The sequence below is a fragment of the Furipterus horrens genome, unplaced genomic scaffold, assembly GCF_987537825.1.
Source record: "Furipterus horrens unplaced genomic scaffold, mFurHor1.1.pri manual_scaffold_17, whole genome shotgun sequence".
Classification (NCBI taxonomy): domain Eukaryota; kingdom Metazoa; phylum Chordata; class Mammalia; order Chiroptera; family Furipteridae; genus Furipterus; species Furipterus horrens.
This window is the reverse complement of record NW_028327187.1, coordinates 34757114-34781478: the sequence shown is the minus strand read 5'-3', so window position 1 is coordinate 34781478 and position 24365 is coordinate 34757114. Positions and strand designations below refer to the sequence as shown.

The following is a 24365-nucleotide window of genomic DNA, read 5'->3' as shown; positions in this document are numbered from 1 at the left end:
CTCAGCTCCCTCCTGGATACTATTTGCATGAGATAATGTATTTCCATACTGTTACTTTCAACATAGTGTATCTTTGGATCTAAAGTGAGTCTCTTAAAGATAGCATATAGTTGGATCTTGCTTTTTTTATACATTCTGCTGAACTGTGCCTTTTCATTAAAGTTTAATCCACTTACACTTAAATTTATTGACAAGAGGGGACTTCTGCCATATTTCTAAGTTTTCTATGTGTCATATGTCTTGTTCTTCATTTCCTCTATTACTGCCTTCATTTGTGTTCGACTTTTTTTTTAGTATACCATTTTGATTTCCTTCTATTTGCCTTTTGTCTGTTTCTAGTTATTTTCTTAGTGGTTACCTTAGCTATTATTACAATTAACATTTTAAACTTATAATAACCTAGTTTTAATCAATACTGCCTTAGTTTCAATAGTATACAAAAAGTCTGAACCTATGCATCTTTACCCTTCTCTTATAATGCTACACTACACATTGTGTGCAAATCAGATTTATAATTACAGTTTTAATGTACATATTGGTATACTTGATGGTGTCCTATAGGTCTTATAGGCTCTGTTCATTTTTCTTCATTTTCCCCCTCTTTCTGATCCTCAGAATGGATAACCTCAATTGTCTTATCAAGTTGGCTGATGTGTTTCTTCAGCCTTCTCAAATCTGCTCTTGCACACCTCTAGTGAATTTTTTATTGTTATTATACTTTTTTATTCCAGAATTTGTTTTGTTCCTTTTCTATAATTATTTCTTTACTGATATTCTGTCTGACGAGACAGTACTTTTCTGGTTTCCTTTAGTTCTTCTTATGGTTTCCTATAGACCATAAGCATATTTAAGACTATTGATTTAAATTATTGATCTAATAAGTCTATTGCTTAGGCTTCCTCAGGGACAGTTTCTATTCATTTATTTTTTCTTGTGAACAAGCCATATTTTGTTTCTTTACACATCTCATTACTTCTTGTTGAAAACTGGGCATTTAAATATTATGCAACAAGTCGGAAAATCAGATTCTGCACCTGCTCTGGGGTTTACTGATGCTGCTTATTGTGGGTTATTGTTGTTTGTTTAGTGACTTTTCTAAACTCATTTTCTAAAGTCTATATTATCGTCATGTATTGCCACTGAAATCTGCATTCTGTTAGCTTAGTAGTCAGCTAGTATTTTAAGTATTCTTAAAGGCCAGAAGCCCCCCTTCACTGCCTTTCCAGTAGAAACTGTATTTCAGGGTAACAAAATAACCCAAGTTGATAAGGGACAACTCTTCCTCATAGAAGAATGACACCTAATAAATGTAGAAGGCATGATAAAATTAGTAAATCAAGAAGTTGAAACCCTAAAGAAGAAATGACTCAGGAAAGGATCATCCATGTATTCTAAACCACTTAATGTAAGGTTGATGGAAAAGGTGGGTGTTCACATGGTGCCAAAATATACACCTGCAAATAACCTGCTACTGACAAGGGAGGAAATATCATTGCATAATGGAGTAATAAGACTGTCATCAACTTACTGGAAAATTAAAAGTCAGATATTTGATGTTATACAATATTAAGACATAATGCACAACCCATGTAGTATTTTTGCCATTAAATATTTCACTCAAACAGTCAAATCAAGCTTTTAGGCTCAAGTCCAAGTATATGAGAAAAACAGGGAACAAAGAACAAATTAAACCAACCATGCAAAGGCAATTAGATAAATTCAAAAGGTGAAGTCTTCTATGGGAACGGTTTCTTCAACAAGTTGATGCCATTAAAGAAAGGGGAGATACTATTCTAAATTAAGTAATCCTAACAATCAAATATAATGCATCATCTCTGATCAGATCATTTGACCAAACCAGTTGTAAAATGCATTTGGGTGGCAATTTGGAAAATATGAATATAGTCAGTGTTTATTATATAAAAAGTACAAATTAATATATTTAGGGGTAAATGTTCATGATATCTGTAATATAAATTAATATTTCCAAAAAAGTATACCAACATGTTAATAAACTTGGTTCTAGGTGATGGGGTTATGGGTATCTATTATATTATACACTCTTCCCTATATGTTTGAAAATGTTCATAATAAAGTGAAAAAGTAAAAAGAAACAAAATGAAAAAACTAAGTCAGATTATGTCACTCTCCTACTCAGAATCCTTCACAGGCTTCACCCAGCATCAAAATCAAAAACTTTGCACTAGCTCTGTGTGATCTAGTCCCTTATCTTTGACCTCATCTTCTACAGCTTTCCCATGCAATCACTTTGATCCAGCCACACTAATCTCCTTGCGTTCTTCAACACATCAGCATACTTAACACATTAAGGCCTTGCTTTGCTTTAGCTGTTCTCTTTGCCTGAAGAGTCTTCTCCAGACATCTGTACAGTTTCCATTCTCACATCCTTCATTTCTTTGTTTAAACCTCATCTTTTCAATGAGGTCTACTTGACTATTCTATTTAAAATTGCAACCTGCAACTCCAGCACTCCCAATCTTCCTTATCTTGCTTTATATTTTTTTGCCCCATCTCACTGATCAGCTTCTAACATACCATATAATTTACTTGGAATGTTAGTTTAGCATCATAAAGGCAAGATTTTCTATTTTTTTTCAGATGTAGCCCCACCACCTAGAACATTACCTAGCATGTAAAAGGTGCTCAATCAATATTTCTCAAATGAATGAATTCAGTTTATAATAGCACCTAATCATGCTACCACTATTACTACTACTGTTGTATTTTGACTCCACAAAATCAAGGAGCTATGATATGGGTGAGAGTCATCATCACTTCCTCTTTCCTGAGGCAAAACAGCTCCAGCCAAATGTGTCTTTTGATACCCTCACACTTTCTAGTACTCCATTCTGCCTGTCCTTTGTGCTGTGTCCCTCACACTGTCCCTAAATCCTCTGTCAGGGCAATCTCTGTTAGGGGAATCAAGCAGATATGCCTGCTCAATTTTCCAAAATGATCATATGCTCTGAAACTGCTTACATCCCTTACCACCCTTCCAAGTCAAAGCATCCAGGATAGCTGATCACAGATTGAAACGAGAATAAAATCATTGTGACTTCACAGCAAAAATAACTGGCTTTGCCTAGAAGTCCTAGCATTAAGGGGGGGAGGGGGGAGACAGCCTGTTAACGCAAATAAGTCCCAATTGGTGAAAATATGGGTTGCAGGCAGAGTGAACATTATCAAATAGTGATGGAAAGAGGGGAGGGTGGGGTAAGGCAAAGAGCTAACATACAGAGTGACCATCTATGCCTACGAGCCTATTCCCAGGGTTACTTTCTCTAAGCAGTTCCTGATTTCAGTGGCTTTCCTTACTTTACCTCCCAGACCACAAATTACCTAAAATTTCTGACATTCCTTTCATGGCCTTAGTGGTCCTTAAGACTACAGATCCTCACAACTGGATAGCTCAAATAATAGAAGGCAATGGTGTTACAAAAAGCAATATGAGGGTTACTCTTTTCAATACTAGGTTATTTCTAAATCAAATGTTTCTTGGTTGGGTATTTCTTTTATTATAAAAAGGCCCATTACCTATTTTAAAAAGGAGTATTTTAACATTGTCAACCCCCCCCAGGGAAATTTTAATTCAGTTCAAAAAATTGTTACTATTATGAGGAATATTTTCATATAAAATGTTAATTCTAAAACTCATTCAACTAACAATACTTGATGTTATGCAGTAGGTCATCATTACTCAACTGTGCTATGCTCTGAAACCTACAGGTTCCAAAGCCCTAACCTATAGTTTAATTAATCGTGCCCAAGTTAAATTTCAGTTACCCTGTCATTTTAGCAGTTGACTTCATGTTCTCAAGGTCAAAGCTATCATGGTGACTCTTAAAATGTGATGAAATACTTGAACTTCTCCTTCCCTGTACTAAGAGTGGACTCCCTGGCTTCTGGTAGAAACTGGAACAGCTGCCATCACTAATTTTTGAACAAAGGTGAAATATTCTTGCCCAAAAAACCCTACTATGTGTCTTGTTTGAAATAAAAAAGTTATGTGCTTTCAAGTTCTCATCTGATTTCTATTCTGGAGCATCCCAGATTGTAAAAAATAAAAGATAACCAGAGGCAGTAGCTGGTATATCATTTGAGAATCCTAAAAGTAACTGTCTTACTATCCTGAACTTGAGCTCCAGAGGACAGGAATAAACACGCTTCACCAGAGAATTCGCAATGCCTAGCAAAGCCAACAGCATACCATAAACACTAAGTAAATGAGTATTTCTTGACTAGTTGAGTAACCAAAGCAAGGAGACAAATTAAGAAAGCTATACAAAAAGGATAATGGAGGCCTTATTACATGCCATCAAGAGACAGATCACTTATTTACAATTAGTGAGCATTTACTATAGACTAAGTAGTAAATTAATCCAGAGACATTAGTAAAACATAGGACTCTGCCCTAAATGACTCACAATCTGACAAAGGAGATAAGACATAGTTTTTTCTAATATAACCTGGTAAGTGTTAAGAAGTCTGTGTCAAGTTTTACAAAAACAGAGATCAAGAAGTGACTAATTCTGCATGGGTGAAATATTAGCCAAGACTTTATAGAGCAAGTAGCACTTGATCTTAGAAGAATAAATAGAAGTTCACAAGACAGGTGAGAGGGTTGTGTAAGAATAGTTTTCTAATATAAGGAATTACATGTAAACAAAGGTCTATGAGGTCTGTCCAGAAGGTATCCAGCCATGTGATATGAAAAATAGAGACATTTATTGAAGATACAAGATACAAGAAACATTGTACATAGGACAATGACACCTCAGTCCCCTTCAAAGTAGGAACCTTGGGACCTCACACAGTTCTCCCAATCAGCTGCCCTGTCATATTTTCCTGAATTTCATTGACAATGTAAAATCTCTTCCCTGTCAAAGGTGATTTTAGTTTGGGGAAAAGCCAGAAGTCACAGACGGCAAGTCTCGGCTGTAGTGGGGCTAAGTCACCTGGGTGATTTGATGTTTCGTCAAAAAACTCTGCACAAGATATGATGTATGTTCAGGCATGTTGTCGTAATAAGGCTGCCAATCACCAGTTTTGTCCACAGGTGCAACCTTCTGAATCATCCAAATAGTTTCCGCAGAGGAATGTTCAAGCTTAACTCACTCGTTATGAATGTGATGGCCACAAAGTACATGTGCTCACTCAATGGTGTCTACTGTCCCCACTGACTAGTACAATTAGTTGTCATTGTTCACACATGTGCATTTCAATCCACTCTCCTTGGCTGCCAGGTTACATCGATGTCGCACATACTATTCTCGTTACGTTAACAACGGCTGGACTTTTTCCAGACAGACCTCATATATATAGCAATGCCTATACCTAAGTTCAGAAAATAGCTAGTAATTTAATAAGGCTAGAATATCAGATTCAAGTGGGGGAAACACTAAAGTTGAGACCAGAAAGAATGGGGCTACACTGTGAATAGCCTTTTCTGCCATGTTTAGAAATCTGAATTTCATCTTATAGGCAAAGGTTTTTGAGCAGTGTGTAGATTAGATCTCTCTTAGGATGTAACAGCAGAAATAACATGAAAAATTGATTGAAAGATAAATAATCAGAGGCAAAGATTTACTACATAACTACTGTAGTGAAAATTACTCAATGGTCATTGTTTATACAATAAAATTCTAACTCAACACAGTATTCAAGGCCCTTGACAATAGAAATACACCTACCTTTCCAACTTCACTTCCTGTCTCTCTTTATCCCACCTCTTACAATCAAGTCACATCTGACTATATACCATTTGTTCAATCTATTATGTACATGCATACTGTCACATCTTCATTCTCACACTGTTACTTCTGCACAGACAACTCTCAACAAACAAGTACTCATCCTTCAAGGTTCAGGTTTTTTAAAGTTTCTATCTATAAAGTCTTCCCTAATTCCAACACTCCCAAGGCAAAAAAAATTATGCTTTCCTCTAGGCTTTCACATCACATCATTCATATTACTAATACACTACTTATTACAGCTCATTGTTAGCTATCCATTTATCTATTTCCTCTGCTAGAATGGCTGAGCTGAAACTAATCATTTATAAATAAAATTCAAATTAAATTATACATGTAAGATCATGAAATTAACCTATAGATATATATAAATATAGATATAGATACACACACGCATTTTTTTTTTACCTGGTAAAACTTGAATTTGAACCCAAGAATATGACACAGTGTTTGCGGTTCACACATACTCATGTAAGATTCTAATAAAGATATAAAGAAGTCATCATGTTCTGGCCTGCATTCAAACACTTCTAAAATGACATCCAAAACTCTATTGGGATCCAGATTAAAGCATCCTGCAACAGATGAGATATACAAAATTCAAGATGATTATACGTTATTTCTAGTAAAGCCATTAACTTTCAGAGACAGCTTATACAACAAAAATATTTTTAAAAACAACTTCTTTTACAAGTTTGTAATTGTAATTGTAATCTTTACAATTTTTAAGATCATCAAGTCCACCCTCCACATTTTACAGATGAGAAATGTGACTAGCCCAGGGCTACAAAATGGGTTAATAAAAGCTCTGGGCTGGTGCCCAGAACCTGTGACACCAAGTAAACTTTCTTCTATAGTACACTGTCACATCAGTTCTTTATTACTCAGGCTAGTGAAAGATAGCCACATTTTCTAACTCTTAGCAAAGTATGAAAATCAAACAATGCATTTTTTACAAGTTAGGCAACTAAAAGTTTTTTTAATGTTTTATGCAGAAGTTATTTGCAATGATGATAAAAATGTTCAAGAAAATAGACCATCATTTTGAGAATAACTTTGTAGTTTATCTTATATACACAAGAAACCTATAAAATATGATTGTATCACTGATATTACGTCTGTAGGTTTGGGTAGCATTCTAAAGGGAAAACAGGTCCACTACTGATAAAGAGATGAGACAACTTCAAGGAGTGGGGGACATAAAAAAAGGAGCGTAGATAAAATAAGCAAAGCAAGAAGAAAATAGAATAGGTAGAGCAGGGAAAGAAAGGGAAGAAGCACTAAATGGGTGCTGATGACCACTTAACCTTACTAAACTCCAACGGTAAGCTAAATAGGGCCCATGGACATTGACTTAACATTCCTGTCAGCCTCCCTACTCCTAATATGTATATAACCTCTATTTGCATTCAGCTTCAACTGTTACCATAATTAAATTTTAATGCAGTCACATTATATGCATTTAATTTATGAGAATGCAACTACTTACACACAGCAAATAAGAAAAATAATTTAAGTGACATAGGCCATTCCACCCACCATTCCTCTCAATAAAATGTATTCTTATGACCCAGAGTGAGCATAAGTTATCAATCTGCTGTTCCCTCCATTTATATCGGTTCCTACATGTCTTAGCAAGTTGAATAAAATTCTAGTATTTTAAATAACATATTTTTCATTAGATGTAGCCCCTAAATGCAAGCGAACCATTTCACTGGAGAAAGCAAATAAACACTAATTTCTTCTAAAGCTGGAGGAAAAAAAGAACAAGTGTGTTGAAATTAGGGAGAGGTGTTAGCTCTAAACATTGTACCTTATGGATAACTTAGGGAATTTTTCAAAGAAAATTCTTATATACCCTATTTTATAAGAGAGGAGATTTCAAGAGTTACTTCTATTAACTCTACACTTTTAAACTTCATTAAATGCTGTAAAACTAATGTCTTATTAACCATGCAGTAAGTCCTCACTTAATGTTATCAATATTTTACAACTTTAAGCAAATGACATATAACAAAACCAATTTTACCACAGGGTAATTAATACAAACAAGCATTGAGCTCCTAAAGCATCTCATCAACATTGTAATAATGAAATGGTGTTGAAGGAAACCATGTTATTCCCGGACCTGCTGTATCTCAGCACTCACCTAGGAAACTCTACAAATATAAGAAGCACTTCTTTTCTCTTTTTATAAAATCCAAAGAACACATTTCTTTCAACTCTCATACTAAGAAAAAAAAGAGCTAACAAGTGATCATGTCTTATTGAAAAGAGCACCAGATTTTCATAAATTCTCCAAGAGATGTTTACCTAAAGCTTAGTAAATATTTTTGCCTCCCCAGTGTCCCACAAAAATATGGCCTATGAATGTAAAAGTATCTCCAAACTTTAGCAATTGGACATTTTAAATGCTGGTGGTGGACATATAAAATGTAAAATGCTACAACTACTTCATAAAACTAGCAGTTTCCTTAAAAGTTAAACTTACACCTATCATATGACCCAGCCATTTCACTACTAGGTATTTACTCAAGAGATATAAACGTTTATGTCCACACAAAGACTTGTACACAAATATTCATAGAAGATTTATAATAGGATGCTCTCAAACACCCATCAACATGTAAATACACTAACAAATTATATTACAATATAATTGTACTATATGTAATGGACTACTGCTCAGCAATAACAAGGAAAGAACTATTAATAATACAAGCAGAGGTCTTATGGTCAAGATAGTGGCATAGGTAAACACGGCTTGCCTCCTTGCACAACCACATCAAAATTACAACTAAATTATAGAACAACCATCACTCAGAACCGTGATGAATGGAAGTCTGACAACTGCGGAATTAAAGAAACCACATCCATCCAGACGGGTAAGCGGACGGAATACAAGGACAGGCTGGCCCCACACCCACTCGTGGTGGATAAAAATTCAGGAGGGATATCTCAGAAGTGAGGAGTCCTGACCCCACACCAGGCCCCCCGGCCCAGGGTTCCAGTGCCAGGAAGATAAGTCCCCACAACTTCTGGGTGCAAAAACCAGCAGGGATTCAGTGGAAGAAACTTCTGGAGTCCCAAGCAGTTCCTCTTGAAGAACCCACACACAGATTTACACAGACTCACTCCCTCTGAGCTCCAGCACCAGGGTAGCAGCTTGAAAGGCACCAGTGGCGTGCAGGGAGGGACTGAAGTGTCTATAATCAAGGCGGCAGCTGGGGGACTGCTTTCTCCCAGACAGAAAGGCAGGGAGAGGCCACTGTTCCTTTTCTCAACCCTGCCCCCACAGAGCCACAGAGCCGGCAGGCAGGCACAATATCTGAGACTCCATCAACATGGCTTACAGTTTGTCCCACCCTGGAGATCCCCAGAGCCTCCTCCCATTCTACTTATGGGTCCACCCAAGCTGTTAATAAACACTTTTCCATTGGAATGGCTGCTCTTGGCTCATGCTTCACAACTTCCTAAATCCTCTCAAACAAGCAACAGCTGGCCTCTGTGAGTACCCAGGCCCAGCACCAGCAGCAGCCAGCCTAGATTCACAGCTTGGCGTCACCTGGGAATCTCCAAGACCAGCACAAACAGCAGCGATCTCAGATTGCTTTATAGCTCAGGCAGGGTGGACCCAGGCAGTGGACAGCTACAGACCACGTCAGAGCACCACCATCTGCCCCAGCACAGCTGATCCTCAATGAAGGGCTGAGGTTGGTGGTCAGTGGTCACTGCCAGTCCTTGCAGCTGACTGGCCTGGCTAAATCCCTCCCATTGATGTGCCAACAGCAACCAAGGCCCAACTACAAGAGGCTGCACTTAGCCCACAGGAAGGGTGCACACTGAGTACCCAGCTTGGGTGACAGGGGAGGCTGTGCCACTGGACCCTACAGGACACCTACTACATTAGGCCACACTACCAAGACATGGGGTCAAAGCAACTCTACCTAATACACAGAGACAAGCACAGGGAGACTGCCAAAATGAGGACACAAAGAAACATGGCCCAAAGGAAAGAACAGATCAAAACTCCAGAAAAAGAGCTAAACAAAATGGAGATAAGTAATCTATCAAATGCAGAGTTCAAAACACTAATTGTAAGGATCTTCAACAGCATAAAAAAGATCCAATCAGAAACGAAGGAGTCACTAATTGAAATAAAAAACAATTTACAGGGAAACAACATGGAGTGGATGAAGCTGAGAATCAAATCAAAGATTTGGAACATAAGGAAGCAAAGAACAACCAATCAGAACAAGAAGAAAAAAATCCAAAAAAACAAGGATAGTGTAAGCAGTCTCTGGGACAACTTCAGGAGGTCCAACATTTGCATCATAAGGGTACTAGAAGGAGAAGAGAAAGAGCAAGAAATTGCCTGATGGAGTGGAGGGTGATGAGTGGAGTGAGGCAATAAGGGAAAAATTGGGACAACTGTAATCAGTAAAATATTTTTAAAATAAAAATACTGTTATCTGAAAAAATAATACAAGCAACATGATCACAAAATAATTATGCTGAAATAACGACACAACAAAAAACACACTATATAATTCCATTTATAAAAGAATTTCAGAAAATAGAAACTAACCTAGAATGACAGACAGCAGATCAGTAGTTACCTGGACAGGAGGATTGAGGGATTTGGAGGGCTATCAGCAAGGAGGGGTAAGGGAGAGAATGGGGAAAATTGTACAGGAATCAAGAAGCATAAATGGTAGGAACAAAATAGACAGGGAGATGTTAATAATAGTACAAGACAGGATGAAGCCAAGGAACTTACATGCATGACCCATGGAAATGAACTAAGGGGGGTGGGATTGCTGGAGAGAAGGGCAGTACTGCACAGAGGGGAGCAAAGGAAAAAAGTTGGGACAACTGTTACAGGATAATCAATAAAATATACTTTAAAGAGAAGAAACTGGGGAGAGGAGTGATAGAAATGTGCATTATTTAGACTGCAGTGATATTTTCACGTATGTGTGTACATGTTAAGACTTTAGTTGTACACTTTAAATATGCAGTTTATTGTATATCAATTATGCCTTAATAAAGCTGAAAAAAGTCTCTAAACTGCTGTAACATTGATTATGAAAGTATACTCTTGCAAATTCTCCAACCTTATAACTGCTCCCACATTTATTAAATAGATAAAAAAAAAAAAAACAATCACTGAATAAAATGGATACTACTCTATTCTAGCAGAGGACAAAGATACATTGAATATAATTTTGAAAAAATGTCTGACTTACAATTACCCATTAAGTTACATACACAAAACTTGTGAATAAAGTCTAAGAATAGTAAGCTGTTACATGGAAATTTAAGTGTTTCCTTCACATTGCTTTAAAGTTTCTACTTTCAATGCACTACAATGTGAACCACTGGCATTATGTTTTATTTAATAGTAGTACGCTTATCAAGGCTATTCTATCAGTGATCTGTCCTATCAACTACCTACCAATTTTTTTCCAGGTGCAATTTAAGGCAGTAATCTAGAAGAGGTATGTATTTTTATTTGTAATAGATATCGACCTTTGCATCTTCCAAAGGCTTGTGAATTTTCTATTAAATGTCTAATGTGCCATATGTCACTCCAATCAATTAGAATGACTTTTGTTATATAAGATGGACAAAGCTGCCAAACTAGGTATTTAGAAAATAATCTTTTAAACCTTAGAATTTCCCGAAGTAACAGTTAAACTATTTCATACACCATGATACTCTAGAAACAACCAGTAAGCTTGAAGCGTCCAAAACGTTTTTTTCTAATGGCAGCTGTGGTAGAACATAGACACTCTTGTGCTCAAGCATCTTAAAAAGGCTTTTGTCCAGTTCAAGCATTGACAGTCATGTGATCTTGAGAGAAATCATAAGCCTAGCTCCCTAGCTCTATCACTAGCTAGCTACATTAAGGAATACACACTCATACACACACAATGCCTTTATGCCTTTTGAGGAAGAAATAGGGAATCATATTAGAAGAGAACAAGTGGGAAAATAAGGAAATGGCAGGCCTGTAATGGCCATGGATTCATTCTTTTACTTAAACATTAAACAACAACCTACTGTGTGTTAGGTGCTAGTGATACATAGATTAAGAAAATGCCTTCCGTACCCTTGAGGAGAATGCACACCTGCATTGAAAAGTAAATGAAGTTTCCCCAAAGATGGACAAGATGGCCAGTGTATTAGAGTAAGTGATTGCAACTACAGGCAAAAGGTATAAATTACATTAACAATAGCTGTTTTAGGAACAGGCCAAATTAAGATTCTTAACAGAAAAAAAAAAAAGACCAAGGTATTACTCTAAACGTGACTGGGCAACATGTTTGTCCTACACATGTCAGACAAGATAACAAAACAATATCTTCAATCATCATTCTGACAGAATGGACTTTATAAGACAAAGAAAAAGCATGTTTTAAACAACTATGTTTTGGATGTGATCTGCTATCTAGAATTTACTTTAGAAATAGGATATACTATGGTCTGAATATTTGTGCCCCACCAAGAATTCATATGTTGAAATTTTAATGTCCAATGTGATATTAGGAAATGGGGGCCTTTGTGAGGTGATTAGGTCATGAAAGCCGAGTTCTCATGAATGACATTAATGCCCTTAAAAGTTTCTTTGACTCTTCCATCATATGAAGATACAGCAAGAGGCCACCAGTCTGCAGTGAGACACTTCACCAGAATTTAAACATGCTATCAGCCTGATCTTGGATTTCCAGCCTCCAGAACTGTACGAAATACATTTCTGTCATTTATAAACCACCCAGTCTGTAGTATTTTGTTACAGCAGTCAAATGAACTAAAATAGGCTAATAAAAATTTATATTAGACTATCTCTAAGAAATAGTATTTGCCAAACACTGTACCTCTCAAGGCAAGAACTAGCAAAGAACCAAGATGCAAAGAAATGCAACTAAAATTAAAAATATAACTGTATAAAAGAAACTATGCTTGAGAACACCAACTGCTGCCCTCTTTTTCATAGTAGACAATAATGACTTCTTCATAACTAATGCATAGTAAAGAAGCTTTCATTTCAATAAAGCAAAAACTTAAGTAAAGGGGACGTGCAACTGACACTCAAAGGGATAGGAGAGAACTGACACAGTAAGATGCTTCTAGGCTGGAAGACTGTCTGTTAGGGTACAATCCCCCCCCCCCATCTTCTCAGATCGCTGACCATCTGAATAAAGTGCCCATAAAGATTCAGTTCCTGTCTCTGCTTATTGGGCCTTGTAGATGACAGGCAGCACGGACACCAGCTTTTCTGGTTTTATATTTTGGCAACTCTGCCGGGACAGACTTTGGGACTGTCCAGTAAGTCTGGGTATTTGACAGGGAGTACCATCGGCTACTTGGACTGGGGAGCCCTGGGGTGCAGATATGGAGATTCCCTGGCAGCTGCTAAATGACTTCACTTAGGAACTATCCTCCCCTGACTCACAGCATCTCCCATTGTCTTCATTTTTTGTTCGTTTTTGACTGAAACACTGTATTTTCTGGTTCAGGTTACAATCCTGGGTCACAACTAAAATCGTTACGGTAAAAAAGCATCTTCGGGTTTAAGGGGCCGTAAGGTGCCACCTGGTTTACAGAGCTATCTGGTTAAAAGGTGCCTTCTGGTTTTTGTGATATCACAGAGCTATGTCTGGTAGAAATGGGGGGGGGGGTGCTCTGTTTCAGGAAGCAGCCCTTTGGGTCAAATTTTGACTGATTGGCGGACCTATACTTATAAATCTATGACTAAAAAGAAAATGCTTTTTATTGTAATACTGTTTGGCTTATGTATTGTATAATCTACACACAGGAGAGTGCTGGCCGTGGAATGGGTCTTTAAATTACTGTATTATAATGCAATTACAGTTGTTTTGTCAAAGATCAGGGAAGTTGGATGAAATGCCTTACATAGAAGCTTTTATGGGTTTACATAATAAAGATGTAGGATCAAAGGGAAATAAGTTAATGCTATAGAGAAAAGGGAATTTGCCTGTGACAGATAGCAGAAGCTCAGAGGAAAGGAACCAGGAAGATCTAGGCATTATGGCTGTTGCAAGCATGGTCAGAGTTCCCACAGGGAACTGAAGGTGCAGAGGTTCTCACCCTATTCTACCTCATCCCCAGTCAAATCTACAACCTTAGACTCAGGGAACAAATGAAGGCCCTGGGGATTTGATGAAATGAGCTCTGATTCTAGGTAAGAAGTGTTAAGAGTCTAAACCAAAAATACCCTGGGCCGCCACTAAACCCAAAACCAGGAAGAACTATTTTCACTCTCCAAAACTAAGATCAGGTAAGCAAGGATCCAAGATGGCAGGGAGTAAGTGTAAACTACACTAACCTCCTCCCAGGACCTATCTGGAATTACAACTAAATTAGAGAAATCATCCAGAATAATCAATTGAACACAAGCTGGAGAGAAGCCTTATAACCAAGAACAGACAGGAAAAACCACTTCACCACAAGACTGGCAGGCTGTGCAGCAGAGGCGCGAGAGGGCTGGCTGGGCTCCCACGGGTGGCAGCTGAAATTCCAAAGGGATATTTCAGTGGCTGGGGGTTTCCCCCTGAGAAGTATGGGGTTTAAATCCCAAGCTGGGCTCCTCAGGCTACAGCACCACAGCTGGAAAGAAGCCCAGATAACATCCAGCTGTGAAAAGCAACAGAGTTTCTGTCTGCCAGGGGGAGATGGCTGGAGACACAGCGAACCTCTTAAAGAGCCAATGCACAAAATTTCATTTGCAGCCACTTACCCTGGGCTCAGGCAGAGGGAGGGCAGAGTGGAGTAGAGACTCTTGAGAAGAGTCTGGGGTTGGTGGCTCCGGGGAGAAAACTGAAGGAAAAACCACCAGGATCCCTGTGCTGAGTCATTCCCTGCACTGCAGAAGTCATCTTTCTCAGGCAGAGCACTCCCCTCCAAGTGGCATTAACCTAAAGGGAAGGAATAGCCCACCCACAGGAATTACTCTGTCCCACCCTGTTGTGCTTAAGCCTGGCTGGGCTGCTGATTACAGCTTGATTAGATTACACATGAGTGGCTGATTAGTTTAACAACTAAGGTGGAAAATACAAATAGGCAGCCAAAATGGGAAGACAAAGAAAACAAGACTCCAAATGAAAGAACAAGAGAATTCTCCAGAAGAACTAGATGAAATGGAGGCAAGCAATTTATCAGATAGATTACAGTAATGATTATAAAGACACGCTAAGCATGATAAAAGACACAGAAACCACAAAAAAGGGCCAGTCAGAAATAAAGAATACAATATCTGAAATAAATAATATACTTGCAGAAATAAATAGTAGGTTAGGTGAAGCAGAGGACTGAATCAGTGTTTTGGAAGACAAGGTAGAAAAGAACACCCAGGCAGAGCAGCAAAAAGAAAAAAGAAATCTAAAAAAATAATGAAAATTTAAGAAACATTTTGGACAACATGAAGCAGAACACCACCCACATCATGGGAATGCCAGAAGAGAGCAAACAAGGGATCGAGAACCTATTTGAAGAAATAATGACCAAAAACTTCCTTAATCTGGTGAAGGAAAAAGACACACAAGTTCAGGAAGCTCAGAGAGTCCCAAACAAGTAGGACCCAAAGAGGCCTACATGGAGACACATCATAATTAAAATGACAAGGCTTAAAGGCAAGAAGAGAATCCTAAAAGCTCCAAGAGAAAAGCAGGTGGTTTCCTACAAGGAAGCTCCAATTAGACTGCCATCTGATTACTTCACAGAAATACCTCAGGACAGAAGGGAGTGGTGTGAAACAGTCAAGGTGATGAAAAGCAAGGACCTACAACCAAGGCTACTTTACCCAGCAACACTGTCATTTAAAATAGAAGGAGAAATAAGGAGCTTCCTAGACAAGAAAAAGATAAAGGAGTTCATTACTGCAAGAAATGTCAAAGGGCTTGCTTTAAGAATAAGAAAAAGAGAAAGAAAAAAAAACAGCAGAAAATAGTCCAACAATAAAATGGCACTAAATAGGTACTTATCAATAATCACCTTAAATGTAAATGGCTTAAATGCTCCCAACAGCCCTGGCTGGTGTGGCTCAGTGGATTGAGCACCAGCCTGCGAACCAAAGGGTCGTCGGTTCGATTCCCAGTCAGGGCATATGCCTGGGCTGCAGGCTGGGTCCCCGGTTGGGGGCGTGCGAGAGGCAACCACGCATTGATGTTTCTCTCTCTCTTTCTCCCTCCCTTCCCCTCTCTCTAAAAAAATAAGTTTAAAAAAATGCTCCCAACAAAAGACATAGGGTAGCTGAATGGATAAAGAAAATAAGACACATATATATGCTGCCTCCAAGAGACCCATCCCGGATCGATAGATACACAGACTAAAAGTAAAAAAATGGAAAAAGATATTTCATGCAAACGGAAAAGAAAAAATGCTGGGAAAAGAAAAAAGGCAGTACTTATATCTGACAAAATAGACTTTAAAACCAAGGCTATAGTAACAAAGAAGAACACTATATAATGATAAAGGGAACAATCCAACAAGAGGACATAACCCTAGTAATCATTTAACATATCCAACATAGGAAAACGTAAATATGTAAAGCAAATCTAATGGACATAAAGGGAGAGATCGACAGAAATACGGTGATAGTTGGAGATTTTAACACCCCATTGACTTCAATGGATAGACCTTCCAGGCAAAAAACCAACAAGGAAACAGAGGCCTTAAACGACACACTAGACCAAATGGATTTAATTGATTTCTTCAGAGCATTTCAACCCAAAGCAGCAGAATATACACACTTCTCAAGTGCGCATGAATGTTTTCTAGGACAGATCACATGTTAGGACACAAAACAAGTCTCAACAAATTTAAGAAGATTGAAATCATATCAAGCACCTTCTCTGACCACAACGGTATGAAACTAGAAATCAATCACAAGAAAAACAATGAAAAACAGCCAAACACATGGAAGCTAAATAAGATGTTATTAAAACAATGAATGGGTCAACAACTATATCAAAGAATCAAAAGATACCTTGAAACAAATGCAAATGAGGACACAACAACCAAAATCTGTGGGGCACTGGGAAAGCCATCCTAAGAGGGAAATTCATAGCATTACAGGCCTATATCAAAACACAAGGAAAAGCTTAAAGAAAAAAATTTAACTTCACACTTGAATTCAAAAAAGAACAAAAAAACAAAGCCCAAAGTGAGTAGAAGGAAGGAAATAATAAAGATCAGAGCAGAATTAAACAAAATAGAGTCTAAAAAAACAACTGAAAGATCAATTAAACTAAGAGCTGGTTCTGTGAAAAGATACATGAGATTGACAAACCTTTAACCAGACTCAACAAGAAAAAAAGAGAGGACCCAGATAAATAAAATCAGAAATGAAATAGGAGAAATAACAGCTGACACCAAAGAAATACAAAGGACTGTAAGAAAATATTATGAACAACAATATGCCAACAAACTGGACAACCTGGATGAAATGAATAAATTCCTAGAAACATACAATCTTCCACAAAATTAAATCAGGAAGAATCAGAGTATCTGAATAGACAGATTACACCTAATGTAACTGACCCAGTAATCAAAAAACTCCCAAAAAACAAAAGCCCTGGACCGGATGATTCACAGGTAAATGTTACCAAACATTCTGAAAAGAACTAACACCCCTCTTTCTCAAACTATTTCATAAAATTTAAGAGGAGGGAAGGCTCCCCAACTCCTTTTACGAGGCCAGCATTAGACTTATTCCAGAATCAGATAAAGACACTAGAAAGAAAAAAAATTACAGGCCAATATTCCTGATGAACATAGATGCTAAAATCCTTAACAAAATATTAGCGTACTGAATACAGCAATATATCAAAAAGATCATACACCATGATCAAGTGAGATTTATTCTGGGAATGCAAGGCTAGTACAACAATTGGAAATCAATAAAAGTGATTCACTACATAAACAAAATGAAGGATAAAAACCACATGATCGTATCAATAGATGCAGAAAAACTTTTGATGAAATCCACCATGCATTTATGATCAAAACTCTCAACAAAGTGAGATTAGAGGGAACATACCTAAACATAATAAAAGCCATGTAAGACAAACCCACTGCCAGCATCATACTCAACAGATAAAAACTACAAGGGTTTCCCCTTAAGATTGGAACAAGACAGGAATGTCCCCTTTCACCTCTCTTATTCAACACAGTACTAGAAGTCCTAGCCACAGCAATCAGACCAGAAGAAATAAAAGGCATGCAAATTGGAAAGGAAGAAGTAAAACATTCTTTATTTGCAGATGATATAATACCGTACATAGAAAGCCCCAAAGATTTCATCAACAAACTACTAGAACTGATAAAGGAATTCAGCAAAGTAGAATACAAAATTAATATTCAAAAATCAGTTACATTTTTATATGCCAATAATAAACTAACAGAAAGGGAAATTACGAAAACATCCCATTCACGATTGCTTCAAAAAGAATAAAATACCTAGGAATAAACCTTAACCAAGAATGCAAACAACCTGTACCTGGAAAATTATAAGACACTGAAGAAAGAAATTGAAGAAGATACAAATAAGTGAAACCACATACTGTGTTCATGGACAGGAAGAATTAACATCATTAAAATGTCCATACTACCCAAAGCAATCTATAGATTCAATGTAATTCTTATCAAGATTCTAATGACGTATTTCACAGAACTAGAATAAATATTTCAAAAACTTATATGGAACCACAAAAGGCCCTGCACAGCAACTGCAATCCTGAAAAAGAACAAAGTTGGGGGAATCACACTACCTAATATCAAACTGTACTACAAAGCCCCAGTAATCAAAAGAACCTGGTACTGGCATAAAAACAGACACATAGATCAATGGAACAGAATAGAGAGCCCAGGAATAAACGCACAACTTTAGTCAATTAATATTTGACAGGGGAAGCAAGCACATACAGTGGTCTAAGGATAGTTTATTCAGTACAAGGTGTTGGGAAACTTGGACAGATATGTGCAGAAAAATGAAACTAGACTGCCTACTATACCACGTACAAGAATAAATTCAAAATGGATCAAGGACTTAAATGTTAAGAGCAGAAATCATAAAAATCCTAGAAGAAAACATAGGCAGCAAAAACTCAGACATTGCTCCTAGCAATATTTTATTGGATATATCTCCCCAGGCAAGGGAAACAAAAAGAAAGAACAAAGAAATGGGACTGCATCAAACTAAAGTTTTTGCACAGCAAAGGAAATCATCAACAAAATAAAGACAACCCACATAATGGAAGAACATATTTGCCGATACATCTGATAAGGGGTTCATATCCAAAATTTATAAAGTACTCAACACCAAAAAAAACAAACAACCCAATTTAAAAAATGAGCAAAGGACCTGAATAGACACTTCTCCATAGAGAACATACAGATGGCCAACAGATATATGACAAGATGCTCCACATCACCAATAAAAGGAGAAATACAAATTAAAACCACAATGAGATACCATTGCACACCTGTCAGAATGGCTATCACCAAAATATCAACAAACAACAAGTGCTTGTGAGGATGTGCACTACTGGTGGGAATGCAGACTGGTGCAACCATTGTAGAAAGCAGTATGGAGATACCTCAGAATATTAAAAATGGATCTGCCTTTTTACCCAGGGATCCCACTTCCGGGAATATAGCCAAAGGAACCCCAAACACTAATTTGAAAGAACACTGCAGCATTATTTACAATCTCCAAGATAAGGAAGCAGCCCAAGTGTCCATCAATAGATGGGTAGATAAAACAACTATGGGACATTTACACAATGGAATACACTCGGCTGCAAAAATGAAGAAAATTTTACCCTTGTGATAGTGTGGATGGACCTGGAGAACATTATGCTAAGTGAAATAAGCCAGTGAGAGAAAGACAATACCATATGTTTTCACTCATATGTGGAATCTAATGAAAAAATTGATCTAAAAAGGAAAACAGAGACAGACTCATAGAGAGAAGATGACAGATAGTAGGGGTAGGGTCAGAGGTGGAGAGATTGAGCAAAAAGGAAAAAGGACTCATGGACATGGACAACAAACAGTGTGGTGATTCTGGAGGGAGGTGGGTATAAAATAAATAATAAACTCAAGAAAGCTAGCTCCATGACTAACTTTTAGCCAGTACTGCTGATTTAGAGCAGGAATCAGCATACTATAGCCTGTAGGTCAAATCCATTAGGTTTTTGTAAATAAAGTTTTCCTTGAACACAGACATATTTATTTACGTATTGCCTATGGCTTCTTTCACACTACAATGGAATTATGTAATTTCAACAAAAACCACATGGCCTACAAAACAAAACAAAATATTTACTAGTTCATCCTTTAAAAAAAAATGTTGCCAACCAGTTATTTAGAAAAAAGAAGAGGAAAGAAATCCTAGCTACTGCTTTTTTTGAAAAGCATGCTTATAGTTAAGTTCAGCAACCGAAGGAGTCCATCTCTAATATCCTTTCCTCTAATTTCTGAAAGATGCTTTTTGCAATCTTGATGCAGGGATCATTTCTGTGGGGTCTATGACTTGGCAGCTCAAGAGCCTAAACTAATCGCTAGCACCAATTCCTACTTAGTAAGTTTTTCAACTGTAGTGTCAGACTTGAGATCACAACCACCATGAAGACTCTACTTCCTTGTTTCCTCATGTAGTAAATAGCCCCAGACCACTTCATGGGGTATAACCATTGTTTTTTTATATTTAGGATATAAACATTTTGATGTACCAGAATCATTTAGAGAGCAAATAAGTATCTTTTATTAATTTATTTTGTTATTTTAGTTTAATTTTTGTTTATTTATTGTTTTTCTATTAGTTGTCTCACTTTTTCCCTTTTTATTATAGGATGATAAATAAGGATTTCTCCTAATTTGATCAAGAATCCTGAAATGTAAATGTATCTAAAATGCATACCTCCCAAACTAGATATCCGTTCTGCCAATGGCTGGTGAAAGAGATCATACCTGAGATAGATATGTGTGAGGTATTATCTGTCTAAAGTGTTCCTAAAGAGAAAACAATGGGAATAAACAAGGGGAAACATTAAAAAATGCCATGAAAATTGGGATGCTGTGTCAGTGAACTGCTCTGGGCAAATGAGACAAGGCCTGCATGGAATCTGCATTGAGGAGGAATTCAATACATTGTGACACTAATTGGAATTAGAATCCTTAACCTCAAATTTCATGTCAATGAAAAATTCCTTTCTCAGACCAAGGGGGAGATGAGGGACTCAGATAGCCAGAAAGAAATAACCACTGAGCCAGGAAGATGAAATTTCTAAAATCCTCTGTGTCAGGGAAAAGAAGCTAAGAATCACTATAAATTCTACCAGAAAAGGGGAAAGATTCGATCATTTTTCAACAAGTATTTATTCAGCATCTACAAACCAGGCACTGAGGTTAGAGGTACTAAACAAAACACAAAACCTTTGTCCTCATGGAGCTTACATTCCAGTGGGGGTTAGGAATAAAATACATTTCACATTACATGGTGGTAAGTGCTCAGAAGCAAAATAGTGAATGACAGGGAGCGCTGAGAGGGGTGTCCAGGGAAGGGTACACTGACAAGGCAACATTTGAGTTCTTCTGAACTAACATTCTTCATAGTACACTTGATGGACTAGACTAGACATTGCCCAAAAAACCAAATTATTTATACTCATGGAATATCCATGTGTGTCATGGGCTAGCAGTTGTAATTGCCCCATTGTTCTTCAGAGACAGCAACAGAAGCTATTCTCTATAAGGGCAAAGTTCAAGAGAAGAAAGTAGTGTACATTTTCCTGGTTAGATAAAAGTACATTCAAGAAAATCACTCTTTGAAATGTTCCCCAAACAACAAAGTACTAAAAAGGTATAAGCTCACAAGGACAAAAAAATAGAAGAAACAAGGAGAGATGAGAGATGTTGATGAAGAGGGAGTTAAAATAAAAACAAAAACAACTGAGGAGCTTACACAGGACAGAATTTTTATGTGGGAACACCATCTTAAAGTACACAGCAGGATACAAAAAATGACAAAGCTATAGCAAAGCAGTACTGACAAGCATCTCAAACTAGATCAAAAGGATGCAGGAAAAAAATCAGAGCCTACCCTAGAAAGAACAGAAAGGAAACTCTACAGGATTTTTTAAAATGGGTCATTGCCACACAGGTAAGCAAGTCTTACCAACAGGGCCTCCAGTCTTGCTGTTAAATTGACACCGGGAAGAAGGAGCAAAGAAAGTAAATCAGCTGCCAGAACTAGACTTACTTCAAAGAAAAGGGTAAATTTAAACTAAAAGCTCCTTATTTTCTATACCTGTTGATCACCAAAAGCCAAAGCTGGGTCCCTACATACAGCATTAGAGGAAGGGGATAAGGATTGGAATACCTCTTCTCTTAGTCATGCATAAATTTCAAAAACAGAAAAGAACTGAGAAGTTGAGCATAAGCAACCCCTAAAATATAACCAATGAAACAGGGAATACAACTTCTCTGACAGGTCTCAAAACCTAAGACATCTAGGTGTTGCAAAATCTTCCCTAAAATAGCACAACACCTAACACACAATTGCAACAAGTTCTTCCTATTCTTCAAAAATCAGGATTACTCTATTTTTCTACCAGTCATTTCTCTTTCTATGGAGACAACTATTTCCTCCAAATGCTCCATGCAAATAAAAATAATAACATATTTAAAAGGTAGGGAGAATAAAACTTTCCTATCTGTTACACTTCTACAGCATCTACTGCACTTACTTCAATAGACCATCGTAAATATAAAATAAGGTATGTATCAAAGTCCCTTGTAAAGGTACTTTTTAAAGCAAGTGTGAACTCTTAAAACTTGGAAGATGTTTTAAGACTTTATTATAGTTTCACATTAGCTTATTTTCTGCCCATGATAAGATTGAGAAATACTTAAAATTTAAAAATAAAAGTATTAGAGAGAGCAGAAACTATTTAATACAAGTGCAAGTTAGTGACAAAAAATATTTCTCATAAATATCACCCCAAATTTTATTATCATTGATAAAATTTTAAAAGTATAAGCAGAGCACTTCTCTCATTTCTTAATTTAAAAAAAAAAAAAACAACACCTGTAGAGAATGCACTCATTTCTTTATGGATATTCTTCACATTTAAAAAACATTATCTTAGTAACACATACTATATACAGATATATGTCTTACCTATTAAAGATTTGATATTTTCTAAGATTAAATCACTAGTAATATTTCCTGATAAATCTTGCCCCAATTCAGCAATCAGCTTGGCATAACCTTCATTCTCTTCTCTTAACAAATTGAATTTTTGTTGCTTATAACTGTAATTAGATAAACATCAGAAAGGTGATAAAATTAATTTCAATTAACAAGCTTGCATAAGAGTAATGTATTGTTATTAAATTTTCTTATCTCTCTTATATATAGCAATCATAAGAATAGTTGTTGAAAGTTTATCTCCCTGTTTATCTGTTAGGATAGAAAATTACAGTGGTTCATAAGAGACACCCAATGTTAATTACACAGTGAAAACCAGTAACACAAGGGAAGGATATTGCTAATCCCAAGAAACAATAAAATACCACTACTTCCTTCATTGACTAATAATATACCCTAGAGTACAGCTATAATTTAAAGCATTTATTGGTAATAATAAAAGTACTGAATATTATTTTAACTTCTAATATGAAAAAAATTAACATTGGTTTCACACAGATAATGTTCACTGCTCAGTCATGGGCTACTTTTAAAAGAAACACATGACACATGCTAACAGCAATAAAAAAAATCTTTAAACTGCCTTTAGAAACTTCAATAAAAAAATACATGTACTTACAAGAGTTTTGTCTTGATTTTAACTGACTTTTGATTGAATTGCTGTGATTGTTTGATAAGTCCTAATGATTCCAATGTTTCTGGATCCAGGCGTTCCTTTAGAACTGTGTCTGAAACTAAATACTGTATTTAAAAAATATTAAAGGCCATTTATTACTCAGAAGTCCAACTATCCATCCACAATCTTAAGTATACTGAAAATAAGTAATAAAATATTAAAATCACATTATAAATGTCAACATAGTTTATAACAAAACTTAGAACTTCAACAAAAATGATGCCTCTCCAAATACTGGAAAATACAATATATAGCTCTTTTTTAAAAACTTGCTAAGAAAGTATATGAATGCTGTTCATAGCCTACAAATGCCAACTACAGATGAAATTCTGATACAAATTGAGCCAGTCAAATGAATTTTCTTTAAGCTAATAACAGCACTTCAGCCTTGTTTGATTTCTTCAGTTTAAGTCAAATAATTCTAGTACAGCAAAGACAAAAACATTCTTCCAGGTCTGAGTAATGGCATTCCCCCTTGGTTCTAAATTTATGAATATAAATTGGTTTACTAAACAATGATTATAACAAGTTCTAGAATTTATTGTTTTTAAACTCCATTCTTTTTCTCGTTGCCTAATAAGTTCACAAAAATTGTTCAGTTTAAAAGCTGTCCACATCATTTCTCCTCACTTGATAGATGCTTACCTATTAATTGGTTCAGAACTTACTAGGTCAGGAA

General features: G+C 36.7%; 1 protein-coding gene across 8 annotated transcripts in view; it reads right to left on the bottom strand.

Moving 5' to 3' along the window:
* Positions 1 to 24365, bottom strand: part of THOC2 (THO complex subunit 2) — a 111754-nt gene that overhangs the window by 60299 nt on the left and 27090 nt on the right. For all 8 annotated transcript variants that reach the window (XM_090265219.1, XM_090265218.1, XM_090265211.1 and 5 more), the window contains exons 6-8: positions 23630 to 23751; positions 22981 to 23114; positions 6180 to 6346 (exon numbers count right to left, since the gene is read on the bottom strand). In XM_090265219.1, the coding sequence (XP_090121345.1) occupies positions 6180 to 6346; positions 22981 to 23114; positions 23630 to 23751 (423 nt within the window). The remainder of the gene's footprint in view (positions 1 to 6179; positions 6347 to 22980; positions 23115 to 23629; positions 23752 to 24365) is intronic.